The 20,636-nt window shown below is 45.5% G+C and overlaps 1 protein-coding gene across 1 annotated transcript; it reads right to left on the bottom strand.

Annotated features, from left to right (window-relative positions):
* Window positions 1-105: 105 nt before the first annotated feature.
* On the bottom strand, window positions 106-15,040 carry UMOD (uromodulin). The gene is made up of 11 exons (XM_041748371.1): window positions 14,853-15,040; window positions 13,109-13,307; window positions 11,169-11,945; window positions 10,956-11,063; window positions 9,153-9,361; window positions 8,043-8,191; window positions 5,757-6,002; window positions 2,976-3,138; window positions 2,334-2,415; window positions 1,562-1,603; window positions 106-425 (listed from the first exon to the last, which is right to left on the bottom strand). Exons 2-11 carry the CDS (start codon window positions 13,200-13,202, stop codon window positions 364-366), a joined length of 1,932 nt encoding a protein of 643 aa, XP_041604305.1. The 5' UTR covers window positions 13,203-13,307; window positions 14,853-15,040; the 3' UTR covers window positions 106-363.
* Between the last annotated feature and the right edge of the window lie 5,596 nt (window positions 15,041-20,636).

Below are 20,636 nucleotides of genomic sequence, written 5' to 3'. Positions count from 1 at the left end.
GCCTGGTTGTTCTCACCACAGGATCCTCAGCACTATGATAAGTTCCTACCTTGGATAGTAGGTGCTCAATAAATACTTATTGAATGAATGAATGACTTCAACGACTGAGCTTTTAAAATTATTATTTTGCCACAATCTTTAAGGAGACATGGGGCCTCATGTGCACACATGTCACAAGTCCCATTTTGAAAGAAGGCAGAATTTAAAGATATTAAGATATTTTGTGATAATGAGGATTAAAGGTGGGGAAAGAGGAGCAGTGACTGAAGTGTGAGTTCCCTTTTCTGTGGCTGGAGCACTAAGCGGCATCATCCCCAGCCAGCAGGAAATGAAGCCACAGAGCACAGGGTTTCCAGCTGCCAATCACTGAAACATCAGGGTCAAGGTGGCCGATAGAAGCAGAGGCAGGCAGACCTTCAGGAACCCTGAAAAGAAAGCAATTACAGGGCTGCTGCAAGCACTGACGTGCCTTTGTGCAAAACTAATGTAAGATGCCCCCTTTAGACTGATCAATTAGGAAAGAACACCCTCTCTGGGCTGGTCAGTTAGAAAAAGGAAGCTTTCTCTTTATCTGCCCAGAAAACCAGTTAGAAAAAGGTGCTAGTTGGGGTGGAAAAATAGAAAAAGGGGCCCTCCCAGATGAACCAAATTGGAGAAGACAGCCTTTCCTCTGGCACTGGGATTGGTAGCTCCTCAAAAGGACACTCATGTGCAGTGCCCAAACTACTCAACCATCCTTAGTGACCTCTGATATTCACAGAGGACAAGCCTTTTAGGAACACCTTGAATCTTCAGCTCCAAGCTTCCTGGTGCAGGGTTGGTCTAGATCAGATAAAACACTAGGTTGGTGTAATACTTCCTTCAGATTGAGGTGTCAGGAGCCAAGAAGGGCAACAAGTTACATCAATTCATTTTTCATCCAGATTTTCAGACAAATCAGTGTGTCTGAAATCAAAGGCCATAAAATGCCACCTGTCCCTGGCCTTTGTGGTCAGAGAGGCAGAGAAACAGGGTTTCTTGTTTATCTAACATGTTCATCCCGGAACTAAGCATGGTCCTTGGCATGTAGTAGCACTCCACATAGATTTGTCACCTGTTGAGTGAACCCTGCAAAAGGTGTTAGAGATGAATCACAAAGCTTCAGGAAGTGCCCAAGGTCTAGATCTAGTGTATGCAGGTCTACTGGGTATAAGTTTGTGGAAGTATGTGTATGTCTGTACCTGCAAATATACATGCATGCAACTCTAGCCATCTCTGCATCTGTGTGTGTAAATATGAACACATGCATATGATCTAGTGTGTGTGTGCGCACAAACATGTCTGGGTGATGAACACTCTGTGTGCCTGTCTATGCACCCCTGTGTCTGTGTGCACATATGCACTACTGTGAGAAAGCACAGATATATGTGCAGCCCCAGTACCAGGCATTTCCACAGATGCAGTCACCTCTTTAGAGCTCAAGCCAAGCAGGCCAGGCACTCCAGCACATCCTGGGCCACAGATAAAAGCCCCAGAGGAAGGTTCTAGTGGAGGTCCCCCTGAAAAGAGGACCTGAACTTACCCAAGCTGCTGGAAGCAGCCCTTGAGACCACTGCCTGGACATCTGTAAAGGGAAAGAGAAGGATCAGTGCAAAGAGAAGGCATGCAGTTGGCAAGAAACCTGAGAGATATCCCTTCAATTTGCCCTTCTCCTTGCAGTTAGAGTGGTCTTTTTGAAACCCGGATCTGATCATGTCACTTCCCTGCTTTGGACCCTTCAGAGGTTCCCCACTACTTTTGAGAAAAAGACCCAAAACCTTAGCAACTGTAAGTCCCCACATGGTCTGAGCCCACCTGTATCAGCTCATCCCATACCAATGTCCTCTTACCAGCCTGCCCTTTACTCAGTTCCTCTAGCAGGTTGGGCTACCCACTGCCTCCACCATCCCCTTACCACCACAGGCCCTTTGCCCATGCTGTGCCCTCTGCCTGGGATTCCCTTCCCCTCACCCACTTTCCCTGACCTCTCTTGGTTAATCCCTCCTCAATCTGAATAATGCCTTCTCCACTGGTCTATAAGCTCCATGTGATCCGGGTCTGTGTCTGTGTCTGCTTACAAGATCCCCAGCCACTAGCACAGGGCCTAGCACAGAAGAGGTACAAGAACAAATTTGTACAATGGAATGAATCAATGATGAGGAACCGGTAAAAGGAAGGCAGCTTGAAGTCCACAGAATCCACTTTCTCCAGTTCTTCAGAATCCAGTAACATCCACGTGCCAGGTTCTGGCATCCTTCCTCATCTCCAGAGAATATTCCCCACCAGAAACATGGGGGAGGGAGTGGTTCTCTTACTTTTCCGTGTGATGGGACCCAAGTTCAGGACGCGGCTTTGGTCTATGATGCCTCCACTGCGGAATCTGGTCCCAGAGCAGGTCTGCAGGAAGAGGGCAACAAAGAAATCGTTGCATGAGGGAGACTAGATGTGGTCCTGCCATGGGGAGTGGGCTGCCCTCCCTCAGGGGCATCCTCCTGCCTCAGGCTGGGGCTTGAGGATGGTCGAGGCAGGAGTTGTCAGGAGATCTGTACATTTGGGTTTATGCCCCACATGATCTTAGGAAAGTCACTTAAGTTCTCTGAGCTGCTCTTGCCATATAGAGAACTAATAACATGCCTCATCTCTAGTTACTTGTGAAGCATTAAAAAGTTAACATAGATAAGGTGCACCTGCTGCTTTAAAATGTCCGTGTCTGTTATCAGAACACAAGCTTGCAGATAAGCCAGAGCATTTACCAGCCTGTCACACTGCACTGATCCTGCCTGATTTCCCAACAGTTTTGGTCTCTCACATGGCTATGTCCAACCCCTCCTACTGCTCATTCTCTTCCTGGACTAAAAGGGAAACAGCAGAAATGTTTGTTTTCTTCTGGACCTTGTGGCCAAATGTCTTTGGTTATGGGAGATGGGGAGGAGCCTGAGGGAGGAGAGGCAACTCACAGGTTTGCATTTTTCATTAATGATGTCGCAGAGATACACTTCACAGTGCAGGTAGACCAGGTCGTAGTTCCCGGCAAAACGGAACATCTGGACAGAAAATCGGCCCTGAGGGGACTCCCCATTCTCCACCACCTGGATGGTTGAGTCTGTAGTGCGTGGACATCTGAGAGGGTTAAGTCACATAATGCGGGTGGTGAAGCAAGTGCTCTGGAGCCAAGCTTCCTGGGTTCAAATCTCACTCCACCACCTATCAGCTGTGTGTCCTTGAGCAACTTAATTTCTTTGTGCCTCAGTTTCCCCATCTGTATACAGCAATTATTATTGGTGATCCATATCATAAGATAGCTGTGAAGATTTTTTTAAAGATTATACTTATTTATTCATGGGAGACACAGAGACACAGGCAGAGGGAGAAGCAGGCTCCATGCAGGGAGCCCGATTGGGACTCGATCCCAGGACCCCGGGATTACGTCCTGGGCCGAAGGCAGGCGCTCAACCACTGAACTACCTAGGCATCTCAGGTAGCTGTGAAGATTAAACAAGTTAACTTTTCTGATATATATAAAATCTGCTGACATAAAAATGTCATCAGCACAGGGTTGAAATTATGCTATAAAGTCAGTACTTTGGTTCCCCAGGAAATGGCATTCAGGTTCATTAGCTACCATTTGTCAGCTATCTCCTATGTTCCAGGTTCAGTGGATGCTTCTAAGTCCTGAGGGGCAGTGACCATATGAGAGAGAGTGTGTGTGTTTGTGTGTGTGTGTGTGCGCACGCACGCTCCCATGCATAGACATACACAATTGCACCAAAACTCAAAACTGCACCTGCAGAGACTCATGTGTGTGCTGGGCTGGATCAGGATACAAGGGTAGGCAAATTGGGTATTTTCTCAGTTATTTTACATGACTTGCTTGAAATTGATTTAGGAGAGGGGCTGAATGCTGACTGCAAAGAGGAAGAACCAAGAAGGGAACTCTGCTTTGTTCAAACAATTCAGATCTGTTTGCAAAAGTGCAAACTCTACTTGACCAAATAAATGCCTTGAGGTTAATGGGACCACCCCCTGAAAGCCCCATGGACATAACCTGAACAGGGCATCCAAGGGTCCCCTCCCACCCCTTCTACTCTCTCCCCAACTGGCTCTTCCTTATATGTTCTGAGATGTTTGGCAGCCCCCCTGGACTGGCACTCCCCGACCCAGCTCCCACACATGCCTAGACAGGAAAACACAGGCACACCCCGCATTTCTTTCTGCTTCTTTTGCAAAACTTCTAAGTGTCCCATGATGTACATGCTCAATTGTTTTACTCTGGGGAAAAAAAAAGTTTACAAATCCCTGCACTGTAGGTATTATTTATGCCCATTTCACATATGAAAACATGAATCTCAAAGAGATGAGATGACTTGTGTCTCTGGACTAAGAAATAACAAAGCCAAGATGTGAACCCAAATCTCCATGAATCTCCAATCTCCATCAATGCCTCTTTGCAAATCTTTGCCTTACCTAGAAACCACCTTCATGTGTGTTTTCCTGTGTTTCCCAACACCTGTTTTATTTTTATTTACTGGCTATTTGCCTTAAGTATATGTATCTTTTTATTGGAATACAGCTATTTTTTAGGAGAATCTTTAGATCCTGACCACAAACAGCAAACCAGCATCACTTGTCATAAGCAAAACACGGCCATTTATAGATAAATATAAAGTAAAACAGTTGCCATTAAATTTTAGTTAGCTCCTGTCACAGCAAAAAGCTCTAAAACAGACTTCTGCCTACTTTCTGTTGCAAAAGGGATTAGGCAATAACAGAGAGGTATAAACGTCAGATGAGCACCCAACTGATGCTTTTCCTTTGATGGAACCAAGAAGATTCTAAGAACCGAAACAGAATAGGTCACTGTGTCTGAGATGCTTTTTCTGCCTATGCTATGAAATAGCATATGCCCCTCCCCTTTTCCTGCTTTGAGTTTTTCCTTTAGCCCCATCACCACTAACATGCTATCGATTCCATCTTGTTTAATTATTGGTCTCGCCCTCTTAGAATATCAGCTGTAGGTAGGGGCAAAGAGTTTTGTCCCTTCTATTCACTGTGCCATCCACAGAGCCTGGCACACAGTAAGCTTCCAAAAACACCTATTCTGTTTTGAATGACAGTGTGCATTATCTCCTCACAGTGTGGTCCAGTGTTCTCCAAAAGCAGCACGCTTGTGTCTTCCCTTTTACAATTGGTCCTTGGTTAATTGTGTCTCCAGCTCACTCCTCCCACCCAAGGTAGCTTGCCTCCTACCCTGGATGGGCGCACCTTTCAGTCAGGTTTCTTAACCTTTTCTTGAGTCCTGGATACCTCCAGCTTTCTGGTGAAGCCTGTGCATCCCTCTTCCAAAATACTATTTTAAGTGCGTAAAGTACCTAAGATTATAAAGGAAACCAGCTCAATTGAAGTACAGTTCTCAAAATATTACAGCATTTGATGTATGCATTATATATTTACTTATGTATTATATATAAATACATGTATTTACAAGGATATATTTTGTAATGCATTAAATAATAATTTCTAGTAGAAACTCTAATACTCTAGTAACTAAAAAGTACTGACATAGGTAAATGTTTTTACGTGTCCTGCTAATACTTCTGTGGTTTGTTGCCTATGTTCATAATGGATGGTGATGCTAAATTTCAGCTAGAGGTTAATGAATATAAAGATGTACATTTTCCCCCAAATCCAAATCCAAAAGGTGCCCTCTCCTGCCCCAGAATTCCATCCATGGGCCTTACCTGTCCTGGATGATGAAGTACTTCAAGGGGTCTGTGGCGTTGCTGCTGGGTGTGGCATAACAGTTAGTCATCAGCAGTGCAAACCGGGACAAATCACCCCCATCCAGCATGGTGCCCACATAGAGAAAGGCCTCTGTGGTCAGGGTCACAGAGGAGCCTTGGTAGGGCTGTGTGTAGTCAGGAGTCTGGAAGAGTGCCATCCGCACGGTGAACATGCCTGTCCCGCCCACGCTGATGTTTAGGGAGCTGCAGGGGGAAAGGGGTTGGTGAGAAAACCAGAGCTGAGAACAACAACAGATAGGCCACCCTTTCTTGTCTGTAGTCCTAGGCAGTCCCTGGCAGCTCTCTGCCTGTTTATCTAGCAGTAGGACTGGAACCCACCAACCACTATAATGGTTGCAAACTGCAATGGACAGACATGGGTCACCTCAGGATCTTGTTGAAATGCAGGTTCTGGTTTGGTAGGTTCAGGTGGAGCTCATGTTCTGCATTTTCAACAAGCTCCCATGTGATGCTGATGCTGCTGATCCATAGACCACATATTTGTAACATGTCCGCCCCCCTCACTTGGTGACCCTTGCCTTTAAGAAGTCCAATAAACAAATTGCCTTTAAGAAGTCCAATAAACAAATTCTCAAGGGAGTCATACACACATTCCTTCTTTGGTCTCAACCTACAGGCCTAAGTCAGAGTTCTGGTTCCACCTACAGTAGAAGATAGAGATTTTGTAAATAGATTGTTTTTAACCACATTGAAAACAGCTACACTGGTTTAGATTTCACAGGATGAGCCAAAAAAAGGACATCATAGGACTGATATGCTGGGAAATAAGGCACATGATAAAAACTCAGTAATGTGGAAGTCCATTTTGCAGGTGAGAGTTGCACTATTGGTTTGGACTAGGGCAAGATATCTAGCTCAAACCAGAGAGACATCTGCATACAGATGTGTTGCTCCCTGAAGTCCATCAGGCCTGTGACATGGCCCCATTGCTCCAGGACACTACTTAGCCAGACGATGCTCTGGCCAAAGGCCAACAATGAGCAACCTTCTTCCCTCAATTCAGCCATGCATACTCATCAGTGCCTAGTGCCCTTCCCAAAGAACATGTAACCATGGATGAGCCTCATAGTGAAGGTCATGGTAGAGTCGGGGCTCTGGGCCTGGAGGCCTTGATTTGAATCCTAGCTCTGCCATTTATTAGACTCTAACTTTGAACAAGTTACTCAATCTTCTCTGAGCCTCATTTTCCACATCTGTATAATGGGAATAAGAATAATAGTAATGGCTACACCTGTTAAGGTGCTCTAAAATTTCTTTTTTTAAAGATTTTATTTATTTATTCATGAGAGACACAGAGAGAGGGGCAGAGACATAAGCAGAGGGAGAAGCAGGCTCTCTGCAGGGAGCTCAATGCAGGACTCCATTCCGGGACCCCAGGATCATGACCTGAGCCAAATGCAGATGCTCAACCGCTGAGCCACCCGGGTGCCCTAGTGTTCTAAGATTTCAATAAGATGTTTCCTATAGAGCGCTTAACACAATGCCTGACACATAGTCATTTCTTCATAAATACTTGTTATAATTACAACTGTAATTTTTTTCCAACATCAGCATCATTGGCCTATGATTCATCCCACTCAGGCATTTTCAATTTTATTTAGCAACACTGTCTATTTATTTATTTATTGTAATAATAAAACTTCATGTAGCACTAATATGGGTGAAACTTCTCTGGTTCACCCTGCAGGCATCCCTAAGCATACTTCCTTAAAGACCCTCAACTCTAAGAGGCATAATTTATAAACATCTCTTTAATCAAATTCCTATTTATAGATAAGGAAGGAAACTAAGCTCCAAATATGGCATATGATGGATATATCATACATAGCAGGTCTGGACCAAGAGCCCTCCCTTCTTCCATCTGGTCCAACTACCCTGTCCCTCTTATAAGCCAGAGGCCCTAATATTTAATCCACATATGCCAAGCACTGTTGTGCTTCTAAGAAAGGTAGTACAAGTACCACTAAATCAATATCACAGGTGAGAATACTGACACCCAGAGTGGGGCTATATCAATTTCCAAAGCTGTCTGGTTAGTATGAGCCTAGATTGGAGTCTGGACTCCAGGCTTCCTAGTTGAGCTCCTCCACTGGAAATACTGCCTCCCAGTCCCCCCACCCAGCTCCTAATGGCTGATAGTTAACAGGAAAGCTGAAGACCTGGTGAGTAAGGGGTTGCAGTGTAGAGATGGTCAGGGGTACTGGAGACCCTTTCTGGCCATACCTGACTATCGGCTGCAGGGAGGTCTCCAAGCTCACTTTCATATCCAGGGGGTAGGAACACTCAAAGTTGATTTTGATGTTGCGGTCACGGATGATGATCTCATCTGCCAGGTAAAGAGTGTTGCTGTATGTGGCATGGGTTTCATTCCTCTGTATTGGGGGGTTGGAGAGAGGAAAGGGCCATGAGAATCTGAGTAGGATTCAAAACCAAACGGGTTTCTCTGGCCACCTGTGAGCTACCTTCCCAGCTGTCATGATCCAAAGTTACAATGACAGCAGCCATTTATGAGCTGGGCCCTGGGCTAAACACTCCTCCTGCTGCATCGCTGCATTAACCCCTCCAATGACCCTAAGAGGCAGGGCTACTAGCCCCCTGCCTCATGATGTGGAGAGGGGGGTTCATAGAATTGAAGTAACTCTTGAGTAACTCTCTCACAGTACATGGATCTAATAAGCCTGGGTTCTTCGAATTAGGCCACACTTCCTCTCAAACAGTAAAAACACTAAAAACTATGTCCAGACTCATTATTAATGCTGGAATTTCAAACACTGTGCTAAGAAAATAAATAACAATTCTTTTCTTCCTTTCTTTTGACTTCTTTCCTTTTCTTTTGGGGGGATGATGGAGTTGGAGAAGCCTGTGTTCCACTCAAACATTGACCTCTGGGTCACTTTTGAGGAGGTTTCTGGAGGTGAAGGCCTGGTTCAGAACACCAGTGATGCAGACCTTGCCCCTCCCAGCACCACCCAAGACAGACAGACCTGCTTCTGAGCCCTGTGCTAATACCTTCTGGCTGAGAAGAATCACTGCCCTGTCTGGGCCTTTCTGTTCCCATCTGTAAGATGGGGAGCTGTCACCATGGATCATTCTCTTTATTTAAAGCTAACATTTATTGAGCACTTACACAGTGCCAGTCACTGTCCCAATCAATTCCTACATATTAGCTCATTTAATCCTCTTAACAACCCCTGTGAAGTAGGTACTATTACCATACTCCATTTTACATTGAGGAAACTGAGGCACAGGCAGGCTTATACAACTAAGAAATGATAAAGCCGGGGCTTGAACCAGGCAGTGCTCCAACCCTGTCCCACAATGACCAGGACATACCATCATCACTGTCCCACAGGGACCATCCCTGGCTGGGGTCACCACAGATACCCAGTCCCGGTCGCCCCTCTCATTGAAGCCTGAGCACTGGCTGTCACGCAGGTACATGAAAACCTTCTCAAAGCCCAGGGTCTTCAGCTGACACTTGCTCAGGGACACCTTGATATCATTGGGCCTACACTCCAGCCTGCGGTCCAGGAGGGAGAGATCTGAAATGGGCAGAGAAGGCAGGATTGGAAACCTGTGACCACAATTCAGGGCCCAGCTGGCCACAGGCTGGAAGCATTCAGATTAGTTTCTGTCTCTTTTTGTGGTCTTCTCTCAGAGAGACAGAGACACAAGATTGGATTCTGAACACCACTAGATGGATCCAGGTGGCCAATCATCAGCTCCATGTTGCCCTAAGTGTGCATTGTATACAAAAAGTAATATTATTTTTGTGTAATCCGCCCCCCAGAACTAAATACATTGAATCTTGGGGCACCTGAGTAGCTCGGTGGTTGAGCGTCTGCCTTTGGCTCAGGTCATGATCCTGGAGTCTCAGAATCAAGTCCCACATTGGGCTCCCTGCAGGGAGCCTGCTTCTCCCTCTGCCTATGCCTTTTGTCTCTGCCTCACTCTCTGTCTCTCATGATTAAATAAATAAAATCTTTAAAAAAATACACTTAATGTCAGTAAAACAAAACAACAAACTAACATATTAATTGCAATTATCTTTCCATCCTTTCTATATCAGAGAGGTAGTCCACACTAGCTACTAAAGTTTTTAAAGTATACATTTGCTAATTTCTCTTTTAAAACAACAGAGTGCAGACATCAGGCTAAGTGTTTGGGGAACACAATGATATTCAGCTGGATTTTTCTGAAGTATTCCAGCTGTAATACTTCAATTAAATCGCTGCTGGAATTTAAGAATTCTCTTTCACTGTATTTATTTTTACTGTTACCTTCTAAGGTGTTACTTGCCACAGATAGATGTAGCAGTGACCATAAATATCCCAAGTTTATGTAAAAGAATGATTCAATCAATTTAAAGAACAAGTTAATAAAAATCATATCTAGGTAGTACTTAGATAATACAAAATTATAAAATTGGTACTTGGATGTGACTAAAATCATGACTAAAGTTTGGGAGATACTCTCCTGCTTTAATCATTGTACATATGGGGAAACTGAGGCCCATGGAGGTCTGCTTAGGATCCTCTGCTGGTCAGTGGAGGACCCAGCCCTCCAAACCACAGGCTGGTCACTACTCCTCTGTTCTTGAGCTGCAGAAATATGGCTTAGGCAGTCTTTGGACAACAAGTGGCAGCCACCTGTGCTGTGATGTGGGAGCCTCAGAAAGGAGGCTTGGGGTAATGGGGCCCCCCAAGCTCTCGGAGCTTTGGGGTCAACTAAAGGGAGCCTAGGAGCCCAGAGAGCTTCTCCTGTTTGGGGGGTTCCTTTTTTGTTTTGAGTTTTTTAAAAAGATTTTATTTATCCATGAAAGACACACACAGAGAGAGAGGCAGAGACATAGGCAGTGGGAGAAGCAGGCTCCTCACAGGGAGCTGTATGTGGGACTTGATCCCAGTACCCCAGGATCATGCCCTGAGCCGAAGGCAGATGCTCAACCACCAAGCCATCCAGGCACCTCAAGCTTCTGCTGGTTTTGACAGATATTACTGGATCCACTTTTCATTCACATGGGATGATATGCATCCCTGCATCATCCCCACATGTCCCCAACTCACACACAGCCATGTATCCCTCCCCCAGTTGCTGCCATTTCCCAACGCATCACCCTCCTCCCACTGGCCTCACCCGTGACATTGAAGTCCTGTTTGCACTGGCAGCTCCACATGCCATCATGGGATTTGCAGTCCTCTTCTACACTGCACTCCTCACATGTCCCCAACACAGAGGTGGGGTCTGCAGGATCACAGACACAGTCAACAGGGATGCTCCGGGGTCTCCCGTGGTGCCCACCCAGGCCTGGAATAGGGGGTGGAGGAGGGGGGGGAGGTGCCCACTCACCTGTGCAGTAGGCCAGGTAGCACTCAGGGGTCTCCGTGAGGTTGTAGACATAGTAGCCGCCGGCGCAGGCCTTCACCTGGATGGACGCATCCCACAGGCAGCAGTGGCCACTCCAGTGCGCACAGGCTGTGCGGTTCACGATGCCCTGGTCTCTGGTCGGGTGTGTGCCATTGAGCCACATGGGCGCGGCCGTGTTGCAGTGCAGAACCGGCACGCAGGTCTCCGCCAGGCGCACCCCACCTGGCCCTGTGAAGCGGTACCAGCCGTTCAGGCCCACGTCGCAGGTGTAACCCGCCCCGTACTCGGTGCTGCGCCAGTACTCATCCAGGATGCGATGCTCCTGGCACGGGTCCGCGCACACCAGCGCGTCTCCCACAGGCACGCAGTCCAAGCCCGGGCCGCAGGAGCCCGGGGAGCACTCACAGTGCTGCCCGTCCCCTCGGTAGCCCGCTGGGCACACGCACGAGTAATTGCCCTTGTTGTTGATGCAGGTGGCCAGGGCATGGCAGCGGCTGAGCCCCGGCTCCGAGCACTCATCCACGTCGATGCAGCCCAGCCCCGGTGTCAGACGGAAGCCGTCAGGGCAGGTGCACAGGTAGGAGCCCGGCGTATTCATACAGCTGCTCCCCTCCGAGCAGTTGTGGGCACCAGGAATGGCACATTCATCCAGGTCCACGCACTCAAAGCCGTTGCCAGTGAAACCCACCAGGCAGGAGCATGTTGTGACCATCCCATCCTCCATGCAGGTGGCATTGCTGTGACATTCAGAGCAGCTTCCTGTGGACAAAAGAGCCCAGCCTCAGAGTGGGAGCAGCTGGGCCAGTGGTTACCCAGAGTCCTCCGCATCCCTTAGGGTACCATGTTTTTTTAAGACGTGGTCCCTGGATGACTCCCTCCAAAACAACTGAACAGAACTCCCCTGATGATTCCACTGTGCATTCTTCTCTGTTAAGCATTACTTTCAACTGTGTCTTCTTTTAAAATATCCATGTTTCCACATGCAGAGGAATAATGCAGAGTTCTTGACACTTTGGTAAGATTTAAGTGTCCATGTCACACACACAACACACCCCCCCTTTGAACATTTAACAGATCTTCCCTGCCTTTCCTCTGAAGACTTCCCCAACTCTCCCTGATAGGGGCAGTCACACTTTGTGTGTCAATGTCACACTTTGACATCCTCCACAACAATGAAAACAATAAAGATAATGAGCTATCGTTTATTAAGCACTTACTATATGCCGGACACTAGGCTTTTCACTCATTATCTCATTGAATCCTCCCTAGTGGCCCTGTGGGATTGCTTTTGTATTTACCCTGAGCAAACTGAGATTCAGAGGGTTTAAGCCACTTACTCTGTTAGTAAGCAGCAGAACCAAGACACAAACACAGGCGGCAGGACCACAGAGTATACGCTCTTAACCTCTTAACTATGACCCTGAAATGGCATTTACTGTGCCCCAAAGTGCTCCAGCTCAGGGGAGATATCCGGCTCCCTTCTCCAGGAGAAGCTGAAAGCTAGATGAGGATAATGCAAAATCCAATGGAATGACCCCTTAAGAGTGCAAGGGAAGGTGTTTGGAAACCACTTAGGTGTGTTCAAATCTCCTGTGTGGTTGAATATGTTCCTGACCTTCCAGTAAAGTACCAGGGGACCTTAGTGGTATTCTAGACTCTTGCCTCTCAATGTATGATCCAAGGACCATAGACAGCATCAGAATTACCTGAGAGCTTGTCAGAAATGCAGAATTTCAGACTCTACCTAAGGTCTACTGAATAGGAATCTGCATTTCAGCAAAATTCTCATCCGAGTCCTATATACATTAAAGTGTAAAAATGGATTTTGAATAAATCAAATTCTAAGCATTATAGGAGATGGAGCCAGACCTGCTCTGTTAACAGCAGCCTTGTTCCCCCCCCCTCCCACACACACCACTTACTTGCTTCCACAGTATCAATGTTTGCAGCTATGATGACCCAAGAGGTTACCACTACTACCATCCACACCGAGGTCAGAGAGGAAAGCTGCCCCATTTTTTTCTGCTCTTCACAGTTACTTCTGGTCTGGGGAAGACCTGCCCAAAGGCAAGGACAGGTTGACCCCTTGGTGTTTCCTCCCTGTCTGTGATGCCTGGAGTCCTGTGGAACAGAGATGGGTGGGATAAATACATGATTGAACTCACTTCTCCACAGTTGAGAGGAGTGCTTTGGTTGTGCACTGCACAACTCCAGAAGACGCCATTTATATGAATGACAAAATATGTGCAGTATTGTGACCCTTGCTTTGGTAGTTTTCCCATCTGTTACCCAACTCTTACTCCCACCCGCATATTAGCCTCTGCTTCCCCAATCTCAGTGCATCTGGAAGAAGTGAGTCTCTTTTGAAACAGGAAGCAGCAAGGTAGGGTAGCACGTTCTGGACTCACCATCTTTTTGGAGGTAGCTTTGCTTAAGATAAGTAACTCGAGAGATGATGAACCTTCACAAAAGATTTTAGTGTTTCCAGAGCGGTCACTTATTATTTCACTCAGTTGGTGAAATAATCCTAGGTGAGTATTACTATTGCCTCAATTTTTATAGCTGCAAACTAGAGTAGTATAGTGGTTAAATGTGTGGGACCTGGAGCTGCAACCAGGATCCAAATCTGTATTTCACTAATTGCTAACAATGTAACACTGGGAAAGGTATTTCAATTCGCTAAGAATTAGTTTCCTCATCTATGAATAGGGATTATTGTTTTTACAAACTGAGAAGCTGTGATGTGCCAGGCTCAGTTTGAAATCCCTGTGATCAAAGAACTTGTGTTCTGGAGCTGTGTTTTCCAAGCTTTTGTAACCACAATCTGCTATAAGGAAAATATTTTTTTACCATAACCTGGTGCTATTGCTTGTGTATGTACATGGGTACACACACACACACACACACACACACACACACACACACAATATAATACGTTTTCTTAAAAAAAAAAAAAAAACCTTATCATTACTGTTTGCATTGCTTGCTGACAGAGTCTATAAAATTTAATCAAAAGAAAATTTGGGAGGATCCCTGGGTGGCTGAGCGGTTTAGCGCCTGCCTTTGGCCCAGGGCATGGTCCTGGAGACCCGGGACTGAATCCCACGTCGGGCTCCCGGTGCATGGAGCCTGCTTCTCCCTCTGCCTGTGTCTCTGCCTCTCTCTCTCTCTGTGCGACTATCATAAAAAAATAATAAAAAATAAAAGAAAAGAAAATTTTGGATATAATCCACAAGTGATTTCATGATTTATTAATGGGTCATGACCTATACTTTGAAAACACTGTGGCAGATGATAACTGACTCCATGTTGTCATGGAGATTAACTAAGATGATATAAGCAAAGCAGGATCTGGCACATAGCAAATGCTATTGTTCACTGCCGTACCCCAGTGCCTGGTACATAGTAGGCACTTCACTAATATTTGTTGAACAAGTGAAGAAATAGTAGTCATTATTATTAGAAAAGCATAGCCTCAAAGACAGGGAGATTGACCAACAAAGATAATGAAGCCAATAGTCAACAGAGGAATGACCCAACCTAGGTCTGACCCAGTGTCCAATCTCTTCATTTCCTTTCTCCCTCTCCCAAATGGAATGGGAAATAGTAGGCAACTAGGTGGGGGGAGAAGTGGCTAGGAGAAGAGAGAGCCATTGATAGCCTTACCTGAAGCCAGAAAGGTAGAATTAGTCTGTTTACAGGTCTGTGCCTCCTATATATACATCTACCCCTTGCTGGCAATCTCTCCTCCAATTATTCTCTGGTTCTGTTTCTTGAGATTGTTTTCTTGAGGGTGGAATATTTTCCCCTTTGGGCACAGTGTTTTCCTTTCCTAGGCTGTCAGATTGTTGTTGTTCTTTTTCCTAATATGTGGACACCCCAAGTGACTGACATTGGGGGGTCAAACTTGTGCCTGCAAATATAAGGCCTCTGTTTTGCACCTTTTGGCATAAAGAGATTCCTTAGTTAGAAATTAACTGAAAAAGCAGTGCCAGGGTACTAGGCTTTTTCTTGGTTACTGAGAAGGACAAGGTAGACCCAAGGAGCCAGGCAGAGGCCAGTATGTGCTGAGCCAGGCTGTGCTGGGGGAAAAGCGGTATTTGTTAGCACCATTAAGACATGCATCTGTGGCCATTTGGGTTCCCTGTCCTGGGGAGGGCACTCTGCTAAAGCATACTCCGTCCTCATGGGCTCAGCAAACTCCTCTACCATCCAAACATGAGCAGGAGAGGAAGTGAAAATGGTTGAAGGTCAAAGTGAGAAAATAATTCAGACATTACTGGACCAGACCCAGTTTGTGAAAAAAGGAGGATAGGCCCCTTTGGGAGGTGGATAACTTTCCTGACCTAGTAGACTGGCTTTTGAGTCAGTGTGCCTGGCTCCAGATCAGCCATTTATTGTGTGCCAGATGGCTCATTTCTTAATCTTCTTGAGGTCATTTTTATTGTCTGTAAATGGAAAGTACCCATCTCTTAGAGTTGTTATGGTGGTTAAAGGAGAGGATGTGAGGACAGAGGTATAGTAATGACTCTATCTGTGGAAGTCACTTCAATGCTGCTTTGCTGACATACAGTCACAGGAGTTGAAATGGTAGAGCATGGGTTCAATCCCATGGCTCCTGACCCATTCCCAGGTGGCAGTCCAGTCTAAGAGTCAATCTCACTGAGAAAAACTGAATGTGTGTAGACTTGGGCTGAGCAGGAAATAGAATAATGACCCACTGCATTTATTTTTTCAGCATCTTTCTTATCCTGCCTCATTTAGTGGTAGGGTAACCATCAAGCACTGTGCAATATACTCCTCAGGATAATTTTGTAGGAGTGAAACTTCTGGGTCAAAGAATGGTGCCATTTTAAGAATTTTGATACTTCCTAAACAGCACTCCAGAGAGAGGTTTTTCAAAATAAACTAGTTTAGGGGCACCTGGTTGCCTCAATTGGTTAAGCATCTGACTGGCTTGGGTTGTGATCTTGAGGTTCTGGGATTGAGCCCCGCGTTGGGCCCCCTGCTCAGCGATGCTTCTCCCTCTCCCTTTCCTCCTCCCCCTGTTTGTGTGCTCACTTGCTCTCTCAAATAAATAAATAAAATCTTTAAAAAATAAATAGTTTATAATCCCACCATAGTACCAAGCCTGAGCATTTTTGCTTCATCTTTGTCCTTCACCTTTCTCAAAAAAATAAGTGAGAAATCTCATTGTTTACTTTTTCTGTTCTTCAATGAAAAGAGAAATCATTATCTCTCACCATTTGTGTGTTATTTTTTTTTCTCAACTGACCATGTCCTTTTTTCCCTCCTATAGGAATGTGTCCTTCCTCCCCCTCCCCGCCCTACTGCTTGAGAAGAAAATAAGTGTTCTTAATATTTTTTTTCTCCATTTTGGACGGTGAATATCATTTCTGGTTGGTGCCTATGAGGCCCTGTCTAAACCCGAGTCAGGGTGTCCTTAAAAGATTAAATGGGGGCTCCAGGTAGCTCCTGGAATTGTCTGGGCAAAGGCTACAGGCAGGAAAGTGGGGCATTTGTGTTGGAGATTATTCATCAGTCTAATAACCACATTTTTCATTTTTCTAGTTTCTATATTTGTTGCTTGTACATCTTGGGGCTTTGGTGACTCTATAGGGACTGCCCCTCCTAGTCTAACTAATTCCTAGAGATAGTGATAGCAAACAGATGACCTGAGATCTGTCTTTCATATGCAAACCAACTACCCAGAGCCCTCCTTTGCTGGGGGCTCTCACACTCTGGGCCACTATTCCCCTACCCTAATCACTCCAGGGCCAGGCACCAGACAACCTGGGACAGTTCCCTCATCCCAGGGCCTGTGGAAATTATTCACACTATCCAATCCTAAACCTGCTTACCCTGCCTCTCCTGTTCCTTCCCATGGAAACCACAAGAAAGGCTGTTGCTCATATCTCCCTTCTCCCTTGGCCTCCTGATTGACCCTGGTGCCTCTTCCTGTGCACCCCCTCCTTAGGATCTGTGAATATAATCAACCATGTTCTCAATGGCATTCACCTTCTCATCTGTGAGCCTTGCTATATCTGAGAAATAGTAATAAAACCTACCTAAATAATAAAACCTACATTTGTGCCTCCCCCACACTCAACACAGCTGGATCGTCCTGTGGTGTTTTTCTAGTTGGTTGTTTTTCCACTCTTCGAAATTCCTACTGTCTCCCATCCCCACACATTTAATGACATCATGATCTTCTCTATTGGAGTCACTAAGCATTGCTTCCCTCATCTTCTAATCTTCCTGTCTCTGGACTCATCTTTCACATCTCCTCTCCTGCCATGATGGGGGCATCATCCTTCTTCCTGGGCTCATAGCCTTTCTGACTCACCTTCATTTATCCCTACCTCCTGTGACTCTCTTCTCATAGCTTCTTGGAGTATTCTCATCTGCTAGTTCCTTCTTTTTTTAAAAAATTTATTTATTTATTTGTTCTGTCTGCTAGTCCCTTCTATAGAAACTTTCCTTTGACCCCACACTCCCTCCAACCACCATCCTACTTTCCATCCTATCATAGCCAAACTTCACAAAAGATTTATCTGCACACTTTCCACTCAAATTCACACTGATACACTTCCTGAACTGCCAGCTCATTGACATTGCTCATCAAGATCACCAAATTTGACCTTTTTTTTCTTTATCTTGCTTCCAGAAAAGTAATAAAAATTTCTGAACAAACCTTATTCAGCTTATCAGAAGTTCCCATCTTCTTGGAACGCTCTTCTCTGAACTTTTAAACATGGGTAAGAAATTTGATCTTAATAATCTTGACAGCTGTCACCTTACTGAGAGTCTCTCTCTCGGGTCAGAGACTATATTGAATGCTTTCACATTTAGTGTCTCATACAATGAGGCACAGCAACACATTACCAAGAAGACTGTAGTTCAGAAATATTGAGTTGCTTCCCTGAGATTATGCAACTAGCCCATGTTAAATCCATACTACAGCCTTTATCTTTTTTTTTTTTTTTTTAGAAAATACTTTATTTATTCATGAGAGACACAGAGAGGGGGGCAGAGACACGGGCAGGGGTAGAAGCAGGTTCCCTGCAGGGAGCCCAATGTGGGACTCGATCCCAGAAGCCTAGGATCACAACCTGAGCCAAAGGCAGATGCTCAACCACTAAGCCACCCAGCTGTCCCTACAGTCCTTATCTTATTCAGATTACTCCTATGATGCACTGCACTCCTTGAGATAAAAAAATATTCCATGCTCAGTCATGAGGGATAAGTGGTTTCAGGTCTTTTTTTGAGAGAATGAAGCTGAGGTGTGGAGAGATTTGAAAAACGGATCAAACAGAATAGAAAGGATATATGTGAGAGTAGTGTGTGTTATACGGGGTAGAAAATGAACCAAGGGAGAAGACCCTCCCAACAGAGGGTCATCACCAGCCTTACTTACCTATAACTGCTTATCCCAACCTGAGCCCCCACTTCCTAAAGCCCCAGATGCATTTGGTGGACCTGCAGGTAGTACATGCATTCTCTGGCTGCTGGCCAATCGGGGACTCCGTTCTGCATGATTTACTCCTAGCAGCCTCCATGAACCCCTCCTATGACCAGGAGCCACATAGCCTTAGGGCTGAGGCAGGTGAACCTTACACCACGTCCTGAATACTAACACCTGCTCCTGTCAGGGCAGTCTGGCTCAGGTGAGTTTTAGAGCCTCAGGCTGTTCCCTGCTTCATCTGGATGTGGACAGGCCAGATTTAGAGGTGGGAGAGGTAGGCCTAGGAGCTGGATCAGGAGGCCTGAAAGAGTACAAACAGCCTTTCTCTTACATGACAGGTGAGAAGTGGAAAGGCCCAGAGGGTTTGTAAAGACCTTGGTCTGTAAGATAATACGCCTCCTTTTTCTAAGAGGAGCTCTGTTATCACTTGGCCAAAAGGATTATCATGAATCAGCAGCATGAATCTGTAGTCAGCTGAGTGATGACTTCCCAATACATATATGTCCTAATCCCCAGCAGCTGTCAATGGTACCTTACATGGCAAAAGGGAAGTTCAGGATCTTGATGTGACCTTACCTGGGCAAGCCCACGAGCTAAGGAATGCAGGCTGTCTCCAGAAGCTAAAAAAGACAAGTCAGGGTACTCCTCCAGATGGGACAAACCCTGATGACACCCTGACTTCAGTTCAGTGTAATTGACTTCTGATTTCTGGCCTTCAAATCTGTAGATAGTAAGTTGGTACTTTTTCAAGCCACTAAATTTGTGGGAATTTGTCAGAGCAATAATAGGAAACTAATACAGAATCTAATTTGCAGTGGGGGAAGCAAGCAATATATTAGTGCACAGCAAATTAAGATGCAGTCAAATATTGGTATCTAGAAAGGCCTCTTTGAGGTGGTAACATCTGAACTGAGGTTTGAAGGATGAAAAAGACACATCTGCATGAAGATCCTTGGGAGTGTATCGTGTGTGCGTTTAGGCAGAAGAAATAGCCATGAGGAGAGAGAGAACTTGAACTAAAGAATAGACCGGAAGCATGGCTGGAGGCTAGAAAATGAGAGGGAGGGTGGAAAAAGCAGAAGAGATCTGTGAGGCCAGAACGTTCTAGGCCTTGAAGGTGTGGTAAGCAGACTGGATCTTATTCTAAAGGTGATAAGGATTCTGTTCTAGAGTTGGAACAAGGTAGTGTTGTAAGCCTTCAAGACGATGGCTTTTTAAAAGATCATTTCAACAACTTTATGGAATATGGATGGGGGAGTGGGCACAGAGGTACAGAATGGCATTCTGGACACACCATTCAGGACACTTCCAGGGCTGAAAATGGTGGGAGGAAGTGGAGCGAAGTGGGTGGGGTCACATGGAGGGAAGTGGGTAGAGTCCTGTAAAGATAAGTGAGGCCTGTGTCAGTGGATAGAAGTAAGTGCAGGTCAGTGCAAGTGGGTGGAGTCACACAGACTGGTGGAATTATTTTTAGGGTAGTAAACAAAGGGAGTTGAGCATTATTCTAACACGTTGCTGCTTAAGAAAGTGGATCACTTACTGAGATATTGAAGACTGGAGACACGTTTGGGGCCGAATCTCTTTCTGTCAAAATGCAGCATAAGCAAATCAATCCCCACTCTGGGGACTCCAACCTAGTGGAAGCAGTGTCTGCATAGTAATTAAATGCAATATCCGGAGTGAGAGTGCCTGGGATCATATCTCAAGGGCTTCCTAACTGTGTGATCCTGACTGGTTGTTTAACCTCTCTTTGCCTCAGTTTCCCCATGTGTAAAATGGGAATAATGAAAGGGACATTGTGAGAATTGCATGACTAAGCAGCATGTTGTAAATGCTCATTAAATGTTGCAGTTATGGCTTGGCTTGCAATGCTGTCTGAATTCTGGACCCAACAGCTTTTCTAAGACAGCACCAGCCAGGAAAAAGAGGCAATAAGTAGAACAGGGCCAAAGATATTCAGCAATTTTTAATTGTCCAGCCTCCAC

This window comes from Vulpes lagopus, chromosome 3, assembly GCF_018345385.1.
Source record: "Vulpes lagopus strain Blue_001 chromosome 3, ASM1834538v1, whole genome shotgun sequence".
Taxonomy (NCBI): Eukaryota; Metazoa; Chordata; class Mammalia; order Carnivora; family Canidae; genus Vulpes; species Vulpes lagopus.
This window is presented reverse-complemented; position numbering and strand designations above follow the sequence as displayed.

Excerpts from the sequence above, each read along its gene's own strand:
- UMOD (XM_041748371.1), bottom strand. The coding sequence starts at position 13,202 with ATGGGGCAGCTTTCCTCTCTGACCTCGGTGTGGATGGTAGTAGTGGTA. Across the intron at positions 11,946-13,108 it reads CATTGATACTGTGGAAGCAA|GAAGCTGCTCTGAATGTCAC; the intron begins GTAAGTGGTGTG and ends TTTTGTCCACAG. Across the intron at positions 2,416-2,975 it reads TTAATGAAAAATGCAAACCT|ACCTGCTCTGGGACCAGATT; the intron begins GTGAGTTGCCTC and ends CTCTTCCTGCAG.